Source organism: Centropristis striata, chromosome 4 (assembly GCF_030273125.1).
Source record: "Centropristis striata isolate RG_2023a ecotype Rhode Island chromosome 4, C.striata_1.0, whole genome shotgun sequence".
Taxonomy (NCBI): Eukaryota; Metazoa; Chordata; class Actinopteri; order Perciformes; family Serranidae; genus Centropristis; species Centropristis striata.
Window position 1 is genome coordinate 5,448,624 of NC_081520.1, and position 20,349 is coordinate 5,468,972.

Consider the following 20,349-nt stretch of genomic DNA (forward strand, 5'->3'; position numbering starts at 1 on the left):
CAGCCATGATATACTTTGCACCCATATCAACAAAACCCACAGCCATCACATTTCCACCATGTGGATCAGAGTTTTTATTTTTGATTCAACCTTTTACAGTACTGTAACAAAAAACCAAGAACAAAATAAAAACAGAAGCAAAACTTGTTGACGAATACATACTTTTAAATGCTCTAATTACAAAAGATGGCGGAGGATGTATTTGCGGGAAAAATAACAACAGTTGAAGCACTGATGTGGACTGAGCAGTTGTTATATATTTACTGGTGACAGGATGTGAGTGATGGTGAAGAGCTCGCACTTTAAAACTGGCCCAGGTCAGTCAAACAGCTGATTCAGTACCAGTGGGAGATGTGGATCAAAATTAGGGCAATATGGAAACAATCTATGTAGAGAGGATGAGGTCCCAGTTTAACTTCCCTGTGTCATCCCAGTCTAATTAGCAGACCATCCATTTTTAATGACTGCTGGGGCTGGTCCACACACACAACAGTGAGAAGACACAGTAAAGGCGAAGGATAGGCCTGCCTTGCTCTTTTCAGCCATGCAGTAAACAACTAAATATAACAACTGCCGAGAGCCATGGAGGGCTACCCTTACAAAGAGGGAGAAGCCAGTGAGAATGATTTCTTTCTGCCGGACGGCCAGTTTAGGTTTCATAGTTGGGGTTCTTGCGGAGGATAACAAAGCCCTCCAGGATGGGGGTGACGGGGAGGTACTCCTCTGTGGCCAGCTCGGCCCTCTCTCCATGAGCCAGCAGCACTGGTGTGGTGTGAGTCTGGAAACCTGTGATGGCCTTTGGCTTGCCTGCCTGGCCAACCACGTCCACAGCCTGAGGAAAAAAATAAAACAAATATACTCAAATTAAACAACCGTTTTTACTTTCACCTCCAGACCACAATTCCTTGATTTTAGTTGCTGATAAAATTCCACTACTTCTAATCCTTTAACCCATTGAGGCCTGAAAAACCGCTGGGCGATTTTAAAATAAGCCTCTAATTTTCTGGAAAAATTCTGGGAAAAAAAGTGTGAACTCTTCTACTAAATAATAGATTTTTCAGCCTCTGTAGCAGATAGAAATGAAATTCAAAAAGTATTTGAGAGCTTAAACAAAATACTACAAAACGACGTAAACGCTTTCCAGGCTTCAATGGGTTAATACACTGTAATAAATTATTCTGTAGTCATTTAATTTTACTCAATATATTTGATAAAATGTATTAAATATAAAGGTGTCACTGATTTTGAGGCAGTTGTTTAAGTAACTTTAATATAAAAATGTTTGAGATAGAATCTACTTATTCTGATCACATTAAATATAATCTTTATTTTTATGAAATTCTAAATCAAGAGAATTTTGAATGAATCCAACACAATAGAATTAGTCTGTTTTTAATTGACAGGCACTTCCTGTAAAGGTGTTATTAACTCAACTTGTAACGTAGTTAGATTTAATTAATAATATTGCGTGCAATCTGTTGCCTCAATTTTATTGAGAAGCTATTGTTTATCTTTTTTTACAGTGTAATAGAATATTTATTTAGGCTGAAAGAGTCTTGAAAGGAGTTCTACATTTTAGGAACACACTTATTCAGTTCCTTATGGCAAATTAGATGAGAAGGCTATGCAAGCCTATTTTCACCAGTAAAAGAAAAAACTACAATAAACCCTGTAAAGATTCTGTAAATCATTGAGAAATTTTGTACCATATAATGACTTTGTACCTCAATAACTATTGCAAAATAAAGAGAAACTCAAAATGAATTGGTGATTATTATGTCAAATGAATGCATTTGTATCTCAAAATAATGGGAATAATTTATTTATTATTTAAGACGATAAGTAGTGGGATACTTTGTAACTCTGAGATATTAAGTAATCATTTTTAAATACTAAGTCATTATTTTTTCAACATATCAAGATAGTTTCTCATTATAGTGACTAAGAGGATCTGTATTTCCATCGCATTTACATAAATGGGCTTCCAAAGCAGACTGATACCATTCTCATATTTGTCTATTAAATATGAAGTTAAAGCCAGGAGAATATTAGCTAACAGGCTAATAGTCCAGCTTTACACTTTAACAGTGACTGAGACTAGTATCAAACTTTTAATCTCATTCTTTTCAAAATAGCTTACAAGACCTGAACTCGAATTTATCATTTCTGTTTAGACATAACTAAACAGAAATGATACATTCGAGTTCAGGTCTTGTAAGCTATTTCTTTCTCTTTCTTTCTTTCTTCTGCATTTTGTGTTTGTGTGTGTGTATAATTCCTGTTATGTTAAGTGACTTTGAGTACCTTTAAAAGCGCTATAAAAATTGAATGTATCATTATTAAACATGCCAAAATCAGTAGCCATTTTTAAAAACAGATTAAAAACCAATCTTTTTTTCAACAGCATTCGGTTGAACTGTGTACGTGTGGTTGTGGGAGTGGGTGCACATGTGTGTGTGAGTAAGTAAGTGTGTATGTGGTGAATATGGCATAGCTTGTCTACCTGCACTCTTCAATTAATTTGTAATTGATTTTTTTTTTCTAATTGTTTGTATTTGCTTGTTTTGTTTTGTTTTTTAACTGTAATTATGTATATCCATTGCTGTAAAAGGTTCTAATAGTAAGGCACAAACAGAGTGCAGTAACTACAATGTTGTCGTCTTCTTTCAGCTTTTATATTTTGTTTTCAGTGAATAAACATTTTCAAATTGATTGTGTATTTAAAATAGTTTAACAACTCTATTCAAATATTTGCCTATTTTAGACTTATTATAAAGAAATGTTATATTTTAGTCGAAATATAGTTGTATCACTTCTTTACTTCATCACTATCTAGATAATAATTTCCCTTTTTAAATAAACTTATAATTTATATTATTTTTATGTTTGAATTAGTATATATATATATATATATATATATATATATATATATCCAAAGTAGGCCGTGGAAAGTGCAATTACTGGTTGGTTTTGAGTTGGATTTTGAGGTTTTTATACAATTTCTTCTCTGAAATAAAGCAAAATTGAAATCTAAAACTTTGTCACAAGATGGAACAGACATCAAGGAGTTAATTTTTAGTTAGAATTAAATTTTGACCAAAAATGTAGTTACTGCAGTTAGGCTTTGTAGGGCAGTTTGATTATGTATATCCATTGTGAAGCACATTGAGTCTGCCTTGTGCATGAAATGCGCTCTATAAATAAAGTTGAATTGAATTATTATTATTATTATTATTATTATTCTCAGCAAGAAAGCAAATCAGCATTTGTCTCAAAATATTAAACCAAGAGTTTGTAGAAAGACTATTTTTTAGTCATTTTCTAAAACTTCACCTGTCCAACTCTGACAGACACTGGCAGTGGCCGTAGCTCCTCGTCGAAGGTGACCAGCATACGTGGCTGCATGGCTGCTACCAGGCCGTAGAGAATGTAGTGAGATTTCCCCAGGATTACTGTAACACACACACACAGCGAATACCAGGGGGATTATTTACACGCTGATGAAATACAATCATCAAATAACAAAAAAAAGAAATGGACAATGTTAAGTGTGTGGAAGCAGGGTGCAGGCGAAGGCAAGAGAAGCAGAATAAACTAACTGTTCTTGACGTCAAGGAAGGAAACGAGCACGGTGAGCAGTCCGGCCACGGCCACCTGACTCATCAGCTGCCTGTCGCTATGGTAGGGACAGAGTGTCAGTGTGCCTTTGCCCAGGTGAGTCAGACCCTGTGGAGGAACAAAGAGCAGAGTCAATAATCACTTGTACAAACACACATTCCCAAAAGATCACTTATGTCTGGTACAGAGTGCTTTTTGTGTTGCCACCCACCTGAGCCAGTCGCACCATGAAGAGATTGTTTGGGTCTTTGGCGTGGTACTGTGCCAGCTGTCGCAGCATGGCGGCCAGACGTGCGTTATTTGTGCCTGAGGAAATGGAAAAAATGAAGAGCCTGTTAAATATGTCGACCGCATTAACACTAGGTGGCATTGTGTGTCATTGAATGACAATACACCTGCAAGTATTCAGTGAATTACATTCAATATTTCTAGTGACAAACGTCAGTGAGGTCTGTAGCAGAATCTTGTAGTCTTTTTGCCCCTGTTTTACAGAAGGGTTTTAATGAGAGGGTTCTTATTTGTCATTAAATAGCATAGGATTTATTTATAAATCCTAGTTTATTTTATTTTAGTTTATTTTAGTTCCCATTACATTCTTTTTCTTTTTAAAACAGCAAAACATACAGTACAGGCCAAACGTTTGGACACACACCTTCTCATTCAATGCGTTTTCTTTATTTTCATGACTATTTACATTGTAGATTCTCACTGAAGGCATCAAAACTATGAATGAACACATATGGAATTATGTACTTAACAAAAAAGTGTGAAATAACTGAAAACATGTCTTGTAACACCACGTAGAGTGTTGATTTTATGATTTTTTGTTTTTATTGTATTCATGCATATTTTATTTTGTGCGGGCAGTACATTTTACATTTTATTTTATTTATTTTTATCCCATTTTTAATTTATTTTATCTTATTGCATCTTACTGTTCTATTGTTTACTACATCTCGTTGTATTGTGTTATGTATTTATTGTTTGTGCAGCACTTTGGAAACCTTGTGTTTGCTAAAATTGTGCTATATAAATAAAGTGGATTGGATTGGATTTAAAGTGTTTGTTACAACCGTGTCACCATGGGTTCTTATGGGATAAACTGACTTACCACTGCCCACCATGCCCATGGCAAAGATGGAGTTGTGGGAGACCTCAGGGTCAGCATCATGGGAGAACTTGCTGAGGGTGTCCAAGATATTCAAACGAGGGTTGGACACGGAAATAAGAGCCAGGGCGAGGGGCACCGCTCGCCTCAGGGTGGGCTCGCCATAACGCAGCTGATCATATGAACACAGAGAAAATAAGAGTAAGACAGTGTCAAGGAATCACTAAATCGCAACAACCAAGAGAGGATCAAACATATGGCTCAAATTATTCTAATTGCCTACATTAAGCTGTCACACCCCAGCCAGTAAACTTAGATGACGCATGACTATGTGGTGATGTCACCGAGATACATTACCGGTCAGAAGTTTTAGAACACCCCAATTTTTCCATTTTTTTATTGAAATTCAAGCAGTTCAAGTCCAATGAACAGCTTGAAAGGGTACAAAGGAAAGTGTTGAACTGCCAGAGGTAAATAAAAAAAGGTAAGGTTAACCAAAACTGAAAAAGAATGTACATTTCAGAATTATACAAAAAGGCCTTTTTAAAGGGAACAAGAAATGGGTTAACAACTTAAAGCACTTCTGCAGCAACGGAGGTTGATCAAGCCTTGAAAGTTGCTACCAATTCCTACAGGTGTCCCAACTTTTCTTGATCACTTACAACCTACAAGTTGCTACACATTTAAGGGAACTTCTGCAACTTCTACTTTGATGAGTCAACAGTTTAGAATACATTTTCCTTTCTAAATTTATTCTATGATTTTTTTTTTAAACTTCAATTGTTTATTTGTTACATGCATTAATTTCAGAGTACACTGAGACATTAAACTGCATCATTTTCAATAAAATTCTGGAAAAGTTGGGGTGTTCTAAAACTTTTGACCAGTAGTGTACATTAACGATATCAAGGTGAGTGAAAACAAGCAGATCATATCAGAATATAGAGAAGAGAAACTATATGCACCAGGATCAAAAGTACAGACGATGTAATGTGGATCAAAGGAAACAGTCTCAGAGGACTGATAAAAAAGAAAAAGAAATAAGCAATGTCTAATGGCGTCCAATCTAAAAACCCAACCAAATCCCGAAACTTCTTAGATGAACCTTTTGTTGCAAGTCTTTCTTGTACGTGCAGTGTACAATTGGTGGGGTGACCTCATAGTCTCAAGCACTGAAACTATAGTTGTTTGTTTCCTTTTTCAGAAAAAGTACTAACCAGATGTCCAAATGTCCGCAGTGCCATTTCAGAACCGATCTCCTCCCCCATGGCAATCAGAGCAATACCAAGAACAGCAACACCCTGACAGGGAAACAGTTTTTACTTCACAAGCATCCATCAAGTTGCTGCTAAAGGAACCGTTCAAAAGAGACGGGATTTTGGCAAATAATTCCTGTTTATCCTTACCTGGTGGGAGCCCATGTCGGCAGAAGTCTCCTTCTTATCTTTGTCCTTCTTATCCTTCTTGTCCTTGTCCTCCTCTTTTTCCTTCTCCTTGGCTTCATAGTGCTCACTGCAGATATGGAGAAGCTGCTGTACCTTCAGCACATTACCAGAACCTGAGATGAAGGCAAATTAATACAGTGAGTTATGACAGTTTTGGAGATTAAAGATAAAAATCAGAAGTCATTGCACTATACTGCCCTACAAAGTCTAACTGCTGTAACTACACAAAGGGTGAAAAGGGAGAAAAACTGCTTTAAAGTTTAACTTTTTTTTTAACTGGCCAGCCAAATGGGTTATAGGTAGATAAGTGATATGACACTTATTTCTACATGTATTGATAATGTTATTTTCATGCTCAAAAATCATGACGATTTATTTGACCTTTGACCCCAAAAACGTAGTTACTGCATCACTGTAAAAGGTTCTAATAGTAAAGCACAAACAGTGAGCAGTAACTACAATATTGTCGTCTTCTTTCAGCTTTTACATTTCGTATTCAGTGAATAAACATTTTCAAATTGATTGTGTATTTTATTTAAAAGAGTTTAACAACTCTATTCAAATATTTGCATATTTTAGACTTATTATAAAGAAATGTTATATTTTAGTTGAAATATAATTGTATCACTTTTTTACTTCATCACTATCAAGATAATAATTTCCCTTTCAAATAAACTTATAATTTATATTATTTTTATGTTTAAATTTGTATATATATATCCAAAGCAGGCCGTGGAAAGTGCAATTATTGGTTGGTTTTGAGTTGGATTTTGAGGTTTTTATATAATTTCTTCTCTGAAATAAAGCAAAATTGAAATCTAAAACTTTGTCACAAGATGGAACAAATATCAAGGAGTTAATTTTTAGTTAGAATTCAATTTTGACCAAAAATGTAGTTACTGCAGTTAGGCTTTGTAGGGCAGTATAGGCAAATATGTATATGGAAGATTATACATGCAGCGATTGAGTGATGAATATCTGCCAGGGATACACCAATTGATCAACAAAACATCAGTATCAGCAGATATTCATCTTGTTTACTGCCATCAGCAAATAAGACATCCATAATGCAGTGGCCAATGTTAATCTGTGGTGCTGCATCAATTCTGTGCTGGCTAAATGTTGGGTTGGTTATTTGCAGTCGGATTCGTACAACAATAACTAGCATATTGAAATAAAGGTTATATTAAAGTTTGTTTCAGATTTGTAGGGTTGCATTAATGCTTATTCAATGATAGTGTGATGTAATGCTGAATAATGAAGATTACTTTGTTTCCCTGGCACAAAAGGGAAAATAAATAAAAACAGCAACAGCAAAAACATTGGCCATCAGTAAGATTGTTATTTTAAACATTGTTATCCGTTGGTGCAACCCAAATATCTGCATTTGTGCAAACGAGAAAAAGCTGGAACACCGTACTGTACCACTGACCTGCATATGCACAGATATCCACTAATGTGTTGGCAAAGCTGCGGAAAGGTTCAGGTACAACCTGTAGAGCTGCAAGGGTCGTCTCAATCGCCTCTCCTTTACCTAGGGACAGAGGGAATACACACAGAATAGTTATGGGAGATACATTACAAGAGAATAATTGCATGAATTAAAGTAAAAAAAAATGTTTTGACTGAAATTTTATTGGCGCTACAGCCAAGTCACGTGCAGTGTGTGAAACATGTTCCAGGTTAGGTTACTGGCTACCTGCTTAAGAAATACTAATGCATAAGAATTCAGCACCAAATGCAGCCATCACATTTAAATGCTCAACCAATACTGTTTTACAGGAGGAGGATTTTAAACAGCTCTTCTATTGCAATGATTGCATTTTTGTCTTTTCAATTATTTTTTTTTTTTTGCAAGCTTGTCTTTACTGTCTAAAATAATCAAGCACCTACATAACTTTTACATGTTTTTATTTTCCTTATTATTTCAAGTAAACCTTTATATATAAGTAAATATAAATAAAATAAAAATACATCAACAAACAGCGCCAGGATTAAATAACAATGGGTGCAAATCTCTTTAGTGCTTTGTCTTATTATAAAAATGACAACAAACAGAACAAGCGTCAAACAAACAGCACCACAATTAAATTGGTAACAGGCTAACAGTTAGCTCTGTAGCAGTACAGTGTGTATGTGCTGCTGCTGCAAGAGGTGTTCACTTAGCGATCTCTGTTTGTTTACAACAAGCACCTCTGTTTGTTTACAACAAGCACCAGACACTCTGTGCACAGTTAGCGATGCTGTTAATTCACTATCACGATGTTTATGATCAGCGGAGACGCTGTGCATAATTAGCCATGTGATCATGGTCGAAACTGTCACTAAGCGATTACGCCACGATCGAAAAACCATACGTCACCTCCGGACTCTAGTAAATCCCTCTGGGTCTCTTTTTAGAATGGAGACACGCAGAGTGAGCGGACATTTGAGAAGGCGTGGCCTGAGACTTTCCCAGCAGCCACTCTTTACCCTAAAGGAAACACTGCTATTGATCTCATAAGTGGCCTCTGTGAACTCCAAATGTTAAATCTTTTGAATACTTTGCCACTGCAACTCACTCTCACTGTTTCGAACAATGGCTGGTTATTTTTGTAGTTAGTTACTTTGAGGCCTGTCCATGCTCACTTACCCAGGTGGTTGAGTCCCAGGCCTAAAGGCAACCAGCGAGCGTACGTGTCCTTCAGCTCCTGTTCGCTCTTCTCCATGATGGTCTGGACGATCGTGGAGGTCACGTCACCGTTACAAGATCCTACTGCGATCATACCGCATGCCAGCGCCGTCACTCCGACCACCTGGACATTCAACACACATAGTTGTTAAACTACTAAACATATACACTACCGGTCACACCCCAACACCCCAATTTTTCCAGTTTTTCATTGAAATTCAAGCAGTTCAAGTCAAATGAACAGCTTGAAAGGGTACAAAGGTAAGTGGTGAACTGCCAGAGGTAAATAAAAAAAGGTAAGCTTAACCAAAACTGAAAAATAATGTACATTTCAGAATTATACAAGTAGGCCTTTTTCAGGGAACAAGAAATGGGTTAACAACTTAACTCTATGGAGTCTTGGGCTATTTTGTCCATTTTTGAATTCTTTTCATGTCTTTGTAAGTCATTTTGTCTTTTTTTTGGTCATTTTGTGTCTTTTTTTAGTCATTTTGTGTCTTTTGGTGTCTTTTTTTGTCATTTTTTGTCTTTTTTTGGTCATTTTGTGTCTTTTTTTTGTCCTTTAGTCCAACATAAAATGTGATTTTGAATCTTTTTTTTACTTTCAAAACACTATCATGCTCAATAAAGAATTGTAAATGTTACAAATGTGCATTCATTTCAGAGTACACTGAGACATGAGACACCTGACATCATTTTCAATTAAATTCTGGAAAAGTTGGTGTGTTCTAAAACTTTTGACCAGTAGTGTAGAGCGAGAAAATTCCTTGATTTAAATTACACATCCATACCTCCATGCTGGATTTGGAGTCTCCCATGACAGGGAGAAGCAGGGAAAGGACGTCTTCTCTGTTGGAGCCAGCATACGCCAGGCCCAGTCTGAAACCAACCGGACAAGGAACAAGACACACAGCCATGTGTCATTAAAGAGAACAGAGCCGATTTTCAAGTGTTAACAGTAGTACAAGAAACCAACCAAAGAAATCGAGAAAAAAAGACAAGCCATATACAGCCAACTTCCGTGTATAATTTAGAAAATGTCAATGTATGCATGCCTGGAAGCCCATCTCTGCCAGTAAAAGAAAGAAATAAGATGAAAATAAGCTTTTTTTCTAAATCCCAGAAGTCATGATAAAGTGTTACTTTCTTGAAATAATTGCTTTTAATGAGAAACTTTCTCAAAATTAGAAGGTTCCTCCAGGGTATGAACCATCTCACAATGTCAACATTGACTTCAGTGTCAATTTTCCCAGTAGGGAACTTATTTCCCCAAATATTCCAACACCACATGAATGCAGCACTCACAATATTAGCAATATTATTTAAAAAAATATATAATATTTTGAAAATCAGGCCTGTAGTTTTTTTTAGCAATACCGTGAATAAACAGACAACAACAAAACTACACTAAATCATAACTTCCTTAGCAGAGGCAATACAAAATACCTCAAATGCAGAGAAGCGATAACCAATGGGTTTTGCGATTGTGACTTAGTAGGGCTGGGCGATATGGCCCTAAAAGAATATCACGATATTGAAGGCTATTTTTGCGATAACGATATTCTTGACGATATTAGGAAATATTAAAAAAAGATATAGAAAACATGATTTTTTTTTAGTTTGTATAAATAATAAAAAATCTAAAATGTAGTTTGAAGTGCAAATCTCAACAGTTGCCAAATACAAAAAAAATTACTCTAGAGTATGAGAAAATAATTAAAATAACCATTTAGGGGTTCCAGGGGGCATATTTTAATAAAATTTTGTAAAGGAGAATAAAGGTTCTTGTATGTTTTATTTAAGGCATCTTATTTTGACAGTCTTCTTGTAAATTTTGTGGTGGATTCTCTGAACACACTGTGCTCTTATTTTGAAAGCTGCATGTGTTTAGCGACAGGGAGTCAGTAGCTTTTTGTGATTAAAACAACTTTAACCACTACATCAAGAAGTAGGAACGTTGCCAATATCATGATATGCATTTTTTTGAACCATAAAAAAAATATACCAATATTATCGTGAACAATACGATATGGCACACCCCTATGACTTAGTATCTAAAATAATGATAAACAAACTCAGAGGAAGTTTCTAAACATAATGAATTACAACATCTTCCATTTCCCATCACATTGGCGGATATTGGCTTCCATACATATGCTCTAATATCCAACAGACATGTTAACATTCTCCTCACCCAAAGATGGCTCCTATCCTCATGACGTTGCTGTTGTGGAGGACATAGTCAGAGAGCAGGGCGAGGGCGGGGTCGCATTCGTTCCTCACACCCGAGTTGACAATACCACAGGCCAAGAGGGCACCAGACTGCACAGAGAGGAGACGCAGGTTTAAGAAAAACAAGACAGATACCTTTAATGCTAGGGGTGGGCGATATGGCCCTTAAAGATTATCACGATATTTCAGGGTATTTTTACGATAATGATTCTTGACGATATTAAAAAATACTGAAAAATATACAGAAAATGACGTTTTTAGTCTGTATAGCTAAATAAAAATCAATCATAAATCTAAATGTAGTGTAAATTGCAAATCTCAACAATTGCCAAATACAAAAAAATTACTCTTGACTCTTAGCAAATAATAAAAAATAACCATCTAAGGGTTTCGGGGGGGGGATAACATTTTGTACATTTCATAGTACAATGTGATCAATCTCATCCACTTTGAGAGCTAAATGTGAGCAAACACCTCACATAACCTCACATTTTTTTTCATAAAAGCCCAAATTTGGTAGCCTCTCACACTTTCTATTGCCATATACACTGATCTTATCATTGCATATTTTAATTAATTATTGTAAAGGAGAATTGTATGACATTAGTGCAGCACATGAGACTCTGGCGGGTCACCACAGTCTAGGTAATTAATGGGAAACCCTTACGCCACTACGTCAAGAAGTAGGAATGTTGCCAATATCATTATACATTTTTTACCCATAAAAAAATATACAGGTATAATCATGAACAGTATGATATGATACCCCTATTTAATGCTTCCTTCTTTTTTTCCTGCTTGGCAATAACCCATCAATTAAATAGAAGATAAAAGATATTTAGAAAGGACATAATGCAGACAGTTCCAATCTAATCAATACAACAGATTATATTAACTTTGTAGAACATCTCTTTAAAAAACTACATGTTTGCACTTGTTTTACTATTGGCAGAGTTGTTAAGATGGTATATTGACATTTTTAATGGCTCATCTTAAGAAAGGCTGTGAGATCACCACCAAATAATTACCCGAAAGTAGCATGGACTCTATTAGAGAAATGTTTACCTTGATGTAGTCCTCGGAGGAATAGAGATATTTGTCAATCTGAGTCAGACCGCCATCCACGTCCCAAAGCAGGATCATACCCAGAGAGGCTGCAGCGCTCAACATACCTGAAGGCATTTATAGGATCATTAGTCAATGAGTAATCTAATTTAATTCAAAACCATATGCAAGACAAGACTACTGTGAAGAAAAGTAAGGGCTATTGTGTTATTTTTTTTTTTTTTTTTTAATTAAAGGATCCCCATTAGCTTGTGCCGTGGCAGTTGGCTAGTCTTCCTGGGGTCAAAACATTCCAACAATTAATACTCAACAGTCCTACAACAACTTTAACAGTAAAAATACATTCCAAAATACATTAGAAAAGTGCAGCACAAAAGTTCATTACAAAATGCAGCACAAATTTAAAAGACAGTTTGTAGAATCAAACCATTGAATTATAGCCATTTGGATTAAATGTTTAGGAATAATTGGTCAAATACATTTGATCAGAAAACAAATAAAATACAAAAAAAACAAAACAGTACAGCTTTAACCAGTATCATTGATTGTAATCCTGGACATCATGAATCCAGGCAAACATCGCTTCTATAAAGAGTAGCGTCCTTTCAACCAAAATAAACGAAAAAAATTTAAATAAACCCCCCCAAAAAATATAATAAGCCCAACACCTAACATTAACCACTGACAAAGTACATCTTTAATTTCTTTTTGAAGGATATTTTGCTTTTTTCTTGACTGATATCAAGTGGTAAATCATTCCATATATTACTCGCTCTATTTGTGGACTACAACTACTATTGTACTTATGAATTTTCTTTTACCGTGGTCCTTGTTCTTGTACAACCATTTGTTGCCATCGTCTGTGAGCAGCTTGTCCTGTCCAAAGGCTGCATTGACGAAGCCGTTCACGAAGGAAGAGGCCAAGTTCATACGAGCCGAGTCCACCTGGGAGCCACTGCCTCCAAACCCTGTCACACAAATCACATAAGTCACTCAAATTGTCAATAGTAGCCAACCAATAATCGGTGCTATTAACTTAATGTCCTGATATAAAAATGAATCGTTTGTTTTCAACCAATACCCAACCTAACTGAACACACACATAACCTGCAGGTCAGGACTTACTGTTGTTTTCCAGGTGTGTTTTGTAGATGTCATCTGGGACTTTGGGTTCCATGATGTCCAACTAGAGAGGACAAGACGAGTGTGTTAATAAAGTATCGCAGAATCACTGTATGGTGATACCACTGTTATCGTGGGACACGTATTGTGATGTTGTATCCTGAGTTACTCTAATGTCTTAATAAATATTATTGGCATTTCAATTTTCTAGTATGTAGTCAATCACTTTCAGATTAAAAAGGCTTGTGAAAAATGATATGCTAAAAAAGTACAGCTCGCAAGCTGGATGAGGACGTTCTTGTAACTGCCTTCAGTGTTTTGATTTGTTTGTTGTTTTTTTGTTTGTTTGTTTTCTTTGCGGGAGTAATAGAAATTCTCAGATCTAAGTTGTTTGATATACTATGGTTGACTAATAAGAAAATAAGTAAATAAATAATGATAATAATAATAATACATATTTAGTTGACATTAAGTGGCTATATATAGAGATACAATTTCTTATTTTTGAAGAGTTGAGTATCAGGGGATATGCCTAGATAAGTATTTTATACTTCAGCCTACTCCCTTTTTTTTCGAACCAAAATTATATAAGGAAATGCATATTGAATATTAAGTTAACTGGTTCTTATTTCTATCTTATTAGTTAAACAGGGCAGATGCATGTATATACATAGGGCTTTATATACTGTATGTGTGTAAATGTTTATATGTTTATGTACATCTGTTTAATGGTGTCTATGAGTATGTGTATGAATATGTATATGCATCTAGCCTACGCTGTTGTAGTTTATGTTTATTTTTTTTCGGTTCGAAAAGAAGAATTAATAAAATGAAAATGAAATGAACAAGATTCAGCAAATTCCCCACATATAGCATGACTGTGGAAGACCTTCACAACAATTAAAAGTTTAGTCCCAAATGTCAATTTTTTTTGTCCCCATCTCATTCTTTTTTCCCTCCATCCTTCTCTCTCTTACCTCTCTGGCCAGAGCCAAGAAGTTGCTGTTGAGCTGCACATTAGACATGATCTCTGTCAAGTCCTCATAGTCCTCTACGTCCTCATTGAGCTCCAGGAACATGCCATGGCGACCCAGCATGAAGGCCATTTGCTTCTGGATAACTCTGCAAGTCAAAGAGAAGTTTGCTTATCATTTGACATAAACCTTACATTTTATGGAGAGAGCATAACCCAAAACAAATATAGTACAGGAATAGTATATGGTCAGATCAAAAAGACAGACTATTTGTAACCAATCCTGCACATTCTGCTGTGCTCTTCCACCTTTTATCATTACCGTGACTATTTTATGTGCTCTAGAATATGGGGTTTTATAGTTCTTACATGTCTTTGCAGGATGTGAAGATGTTTTCTACGAGCTCCACGTCGTTCAGCATCAGCGCCAGGCGCAGGGCTTCTGGATAGCGGTTGAACTTCCTGAAGATGTTCAGAGCACATCTCAGCAGCGCTGAGTTTTCTGGCTCAGGAACGTAGCTCACACAGCTGGAGGAGTGATGGACAAAGTCAGGAGATGAAATGGGGTTTTTTTCCCCTCAAATGTCAACAAAAGTTCACAATATGCTGAAAAATACAGTACAGGCCAAAAGTTTGGACACACCCATCTCATTCAATGTGTTTTCTTTATTTTCATGACTATTTACATTGTAGATTCTCACTGAAGGCATCAAAACTATGAATAAACACATATGGAATTATGGACTTAACAAAAAAAGTGTGAAATAACTGAAAACATGTCTTGTATTTTAGATTCCTCAAAGTAACCACCCTTTGCTTACTAGAATATAAGACATGTTTCAGTTATTTCACACTTTTTTGTTAAGTACATAATTCCACATGTGTTCATTAATAGTTTTGATGAATTTACAATGTCAATAGTCATGAAAATAAAGGAAAAACATTGAATGAGAAGGTGTGTCCAAACTTTTGGCCTGTACTGTAGGTTTTGTGTTTCTAAGCCAACACTGAACATACCTAGTGAGGTACAGACAGACTTTGCCGTAGGCGTTTTCATCAATGTAGTCCTCCAGCATGTCCAGCCTCTCAATCTCCATCAGCAGGTCGCACGCCTCGTGCTCGGCATTGTGGGCCATGTTGTAGGGCACAATCTCTTTCACTAGTTTTAGCAGCGTCTCCTGCTGCGTCTTGTCGTTCTCCTCCACCTCCTGCCACTCTTTAGCCACTTCACCGGCCAGATGCCTGGGAGAAAACACACGGTTATAGTATTATATGTAGTATAAGCAGCAGACGAGGGCTTCACAGTGTGAGGAAAATATGCAATAACAATACATCTATTACTTGAGATGAACAGATCTTGAAGTTTTTTTCAGTTCCGTCTTTCTGCTGCTTTAAGAATACTGATAAAATACAACAAATTGCTTGTTGAATTAAAATAAGGGAAGAAATCAATCAATCAGACGATGCCTAACAGGGTCTGTCTGTGTAATTAGCCAGAGAAGTTAACTGCATGATACATATCAGAAAAAGAAAGCGTCTACAGACAGAAATTTAATATATTACTATACTCAGATGGCAATATTCTCTCCTTCGCAATGCATTTATCCCCCAAGTCAGTGGTTCTCAAATGGGGGTACGCGTACCCCAGGAGGTAGGTGAGATTTTAAAACATACATTTAAAAAGTAGCATCCAAGCAAAAATCCTTTAAAAATAATTATTTTATAAATATATTAGGAAAACATAAGTATAAGTTCATAAAATTAATTTTATATTCAGTAGGATATTCAATGTCATGATCCTAAAAACCCAGAGTCCCCCCATACCAGGATGGTTTGACCCAACCTGTCATACGCCACCTGGCATCACCTGTCAATCACTAGAAAACTCAAAGGTGGAGTCGTGGTTGAAGCGTAGCAGTTATAGTTTTAAATGGTTATATGCTCACTGTTTTACAACATTAGTTTGAATCACTACATTTTAGTGATGAGGAATATTTGCAATAAATTTAGTCATGGATTATTAACATTTAAAATGTTTGAAATAGTTTTTTTCCAAATGTTTGAATTTTGTATGTGTTTATCAGTTCCAAAGTTTAATAAATCAGACACTGATGGCACAGCGCTCTTTTTATAAGTTTTGTTTTTTTTCCAACCAAAAATGCTTTGCCCTGGTTAGGGGGTACTTGGCTGAAAAAAATATTTCACAGGGAGTACATCACTGAAAAAAGGTTGAGAACCACTGCTCTAAGTTGATATAATAAAGACAATAAAAAACAATATATTGTGCCACCCTACAGCAGACACAATGGGGAACTATATTATTTATTGGCCATCAACAACTTATCTATCTATAAATAGATAGATATCTCAAAGAATCTCCGTATTTCCTGTTTCCATTGCAGCTTGATGCCAAGTCATTTCTTACCTGACATATTCATGTCCCCAGGAGGCCAGCTCTTCCTGGGAGCCGAGGAGACGGTACTTCAGACACTCCCTCTCACCGCTCATGGTCATGGCCAGCACTGACACCACATCCGCACAGAAACGCTGCAAATACAACCACAACCGATAGTATGAACTTAAGGCTCAAGCTGCATTAGACGACTGTTTTGCTTTTCAATTAGTCGTTAAGGTTCCTTTTCAATCAAGAATGCCAAACATTTGATATGATTCTGTTTCTCAAAATGCAGGATTTGGACAAAAACGGCATTGGAAGACATCACATTTTACAGTAGTAGTTTTAGGCAACAAACAGCTAATTGATAAATCAAGAAAATAATTTACAGATGAAATAGATCAAGATATGGAATACCATTAAAACGGCTGTCATCTATAGCCTCTACTCCATATATCTGCACTGTGAAGACCTGTTTGAAACTAGCTTGAAGACAGGATGAGGGCTGCAACTAACGATTATTTTCAATATCAATTAATCTGTCGATTATATAAACGATTAATCAATTAGTTGTTTGGTCAATAAAATGTTGAAAAATATCAATCAGTGTTTCCCAAACCACAAGATGACGTCCTCAAATCTCTTGTTTTGTCCACAAACCAAAGAGATATTTAGTTTATTGTCATAAAAGGAACAAAGAAAACAGAAATATTCACATTGAAGAAGCTGAAATCAAAGAAATTGGACTTATTGTCTTTAAAAAAAACTGCTCAAACCAATTACTCGATTATCAAAATAGTTGACGATTAATTTAATAATCGATTATTGTTCGATTAATCGAATAATTGTTGCAGGATTGCTATACATATCCCTGTGCATTCTTTTGTGCACATTTATTATCACGATTTATCATGTTGGTTCTCCTGAAAAGTTGAATGTTTAATAAATTCCTGGCAGAAGAGCCGTACCTTGTTCTCTCCTGGAGCCATGCCCTCAAAGACCTCTTTGAGCTTGCCATAGTGTGGGCGCAGGAATTTGAGGGGCTTGGGTACTGAGGTCATGGAGGTGGTTGAGGAGCGGATTAGTCTGCGAAGCTCCTCCAATGCAGGACGGTACAGCGATGTGTCCTTCTCCTGCCAAAATGAAGAAATGGTGAGTTTCCTTTAGCTCTTAAGGTCTTTCAGCCCTGACACACAAGAGAGAAAAAATACTTACACCCAATCTCTCCACCATCATCTCCAGGTCTTCTTGTAGCTGTTTGTCTTCCTCTGACTGTGAAGTAGTGAAAGAAAAATAATTAATCGATATCATAAGTGTAAAAAAATGTGTTGACTGATTAAATTTAAGCTATGTAATGATGCTGTCTTCTTAAAAACTATAGACCAACACTTTACATTGCCAACTATCTGACTACTGTTGTGCGTACCTAGCAGTATGTTCTATTGTTGTTTTGAATACTTAGACAAGAATGATGAAATATTAACTTGGTGACTAAATAACTGTGTAGATGCATGATGATAAAGCATTGTTTAACATTTGTTATGCCTTGGCAATATGGCCTAAATCTTGATTTTTTTTAAAAAATAAATACTTTATATGAAATAACCACATTAGAAATAGAAGACTATTTTTGTATACAGTGCTCTGCCGTTAACTTTCATAGAATAGCTTGAATTTAAGCATATGTGGCCATCTGCATCCTTTATAGAGAATATAAATTTGAACTTTCTCCATACATTTGTATGTGTTTTATACATTTTTATAGCACCCATCCTCCTCAGGGGTCAAAAAGGACTCCATGACATTAGACTGGATTTTGGGACATGTAGAAAAAAAATTATTACCAACTTTTTTGTTTCACCTTTTAAGGCAACTCATGACCAACACATTGATATATAATTTTTCATATTTTTTTCATTATTATTGTTCAATTTAAGTAAAATATACAAAATTAGGCCTCATTTCAAGAGAAAAAAGTAATAAAACATCAATATTTTTTTCAATAGTAATAGTGGGGGAAAATTATTGATGGGAATGCACAGAGTAGGTTATGTCAACTTTTAGTGAAACTTGTACTTGTATATTTTTAGATGACATCCTCAGGGATCAAAAAGGACCCCATGACACTTGACTGGTTTTAGGACATGTAGAAAAAAATTATAAGCAACTTTTTTCCCCACCCTTTACGGCACGTCAAAACAAACACATTGATAAATAATTTTATAACATTTTTTTCATTATTATTGGTCAATTGTAGTCAAACATACAAAATTAAGGCCTGGTTTTCAAGTTTGACTGTGTGCATGCATATTTGCTTGTGAGTGTGTGTGTGTGTGTGTGTGTGTGCGTGTGTGTGTGTGTGTGTGTGTGTGTGTGTGTCTCACACAGAGTCAGACACACACACACACACACTCACTCACTCACTCACTCACTCAGATAAACACACACTCACATATCTTTTCACAAGGACGCACAAAAATGTTCAGGTTTTATTCGTTTTTTTCTCTTGAAATTAGGTCTAATTTTGTATATTTGACTAAAATTGACCAATATTAATGAAAAAAATATGAAAATTCTACATCTTTTTTTGGTCATGAGCATGAGTTGCCTTAAAAGGTGGGGGGAAAAGTTGGTAAAACATGTTCTACATGTCCTAAAACCAGTCTAATGCCATGGGGTCCTTTTGGGACTAAACTTTTAGTGTGTTAAAATACAAACGACAAAACCAAAGCAGCAACAATCCCCATGGCTATCCAGTAACAGAAACAAAATAAGCTGACCACTGACACTTAGTGCTAGCACTGGAGATTTGACAAACAGCCAAATGAGTCTGTTTCAACAGTTAGGTTGATGGAAGATAATGTGATTTTAGTTGTTGTTGGTGTTTATTTGCCTTCACGTTTGCTGCTGTGTCATACAGTTGGCTACACAACGTTAAACCACCTGGCTAGTTGGATGTGCTAGCTCTAAAGCTACCACTGGTGACAGTACAGGCAGCAGCAGGCTAACGTTAGCTTACCGGCTGAGTGAGGCTAGGCTAATGCTAGCTCACCGTGAGGTTTTATATACACTGCTATTACGGAACGGCGGAATTCTACTAAAGCAACGTAAGTTTCCTTCATATGAGAGATGCTGTATGTGGTCACTGGGAGTCTTTTAGTCCTGTATTCTGGCTGTTAAAGCCTCGGGCCTGGTCCACCATGGTGTCAGAGCGGCAGTGACTAAGGCAAAATAACTCTCTGTCTCCTGAACGCCACTGAGCGCTGATCTGAAGGAGCCAAACACAGCCACGTACCAGTTCTTGCTCCTCTTTCTTCTCCTTGTCCTTCCCAGAGGACTGCTGCCCCTTCTCCTTCTCCTTGTCCTTCTCATCGGTCTTTTCGGGCTGCTTATTCTCTTTGTTTTTGGCCTCCTCCATAGTTGCGGCTCTATGAACTGTCGGCTACAAACGGAACTGAGGGCTGCTGAGAGCGGACCCGGCTTCTTCTGCAGGAAGGAACATGTGTCGGGGGTTTACTCTAGCGCCCCTGCTGGTGGTGACTTGTTATGGTTGTTTATGTGGTTATTTCAGGAACTGCAAAACACGGGAACATTCAGCGCCTCAAAGAATGATCAGTGGTGGGAGAAGTATTCAGATTCCTTACTTAAGTAAAAGTACCAATACCACACTGTGAATTTACTCCACTACAAGTAAAAGTCCTGCATTCAAAACTTACTTTA

General features: G+C 36.4%; 1 protein-coding gene across 1 annotated transcript; it reads right to left on the reverse strand.

Annotated features, from left to right (window-relative positions):
- Nucleotides 1-56: 56 nt before the first annotated feature.
- On the reverse strand, nt 57-20,079 carry psmd2 (proteasome 26S subunit ubiquitin receptor, non-ATPase 2). Its single transcript, XM_059331675.1, has 21 exons — nt 19,925-20,079; nt 17,845-17,901; nt 17,598-17,762; nt 16,660-16,781; nt 15,252-15,476; nt 14,604-14,762; nt 14,239-14,383; nt 13,265-13,325; nt 12,961-13,107; nt 12,140-12,246; nt 11,037-11,164; nt 9,634-9,721; nt 8,804-8,966; nt 7,604-7,705; nt 6,133-6,284; nt 5,944-6,027; nt 4,730-4,898; nt 3,830-3,924; nt 3,600-3,726; nt 3,334-3,452; nt 57-832 (listed from the first exon to the last, which is right to left on the reverse strand). The coding sequence occupies exons 1-21, from the start codon at nt 20,045-20,047 to the stop codon at nt 650-652; spliced, it is 2,721 nt and encodes a 906-aa protein (XP_059187658.1). The 5' UTR covers nt 20,048-20,079; the 3' UTR covers nt 57-649.
- Nucleotides 20,080-20,349: the final 270 nt, after the last annotated feature.

Bases quoted from the DNA above. Each gene is read 5' to 3' on its own strand.
- psmd2 (XM_059331675.1), bottom strand. From the start codon at position 20,047: ATGGAGGAGGCCAAAAACAAAGAGAATAAGCAGCCCGAAAAGACCGAT. The intron at 17,902-19,924 runs GTACGTGGCTGT...ACTACTTCACAG, and splicing joins AGAAAGAGGAGCAAGAACTG to TCAGAGGAAGACAAACAGCT. The intron at 11,165-12,139 runs GTAAACATTTCT...CTCTCTGTGCAG, and splicing joins CCTCCGAGGACTACATCAAG to TCTGGTGCCCTCTTGGCCTG.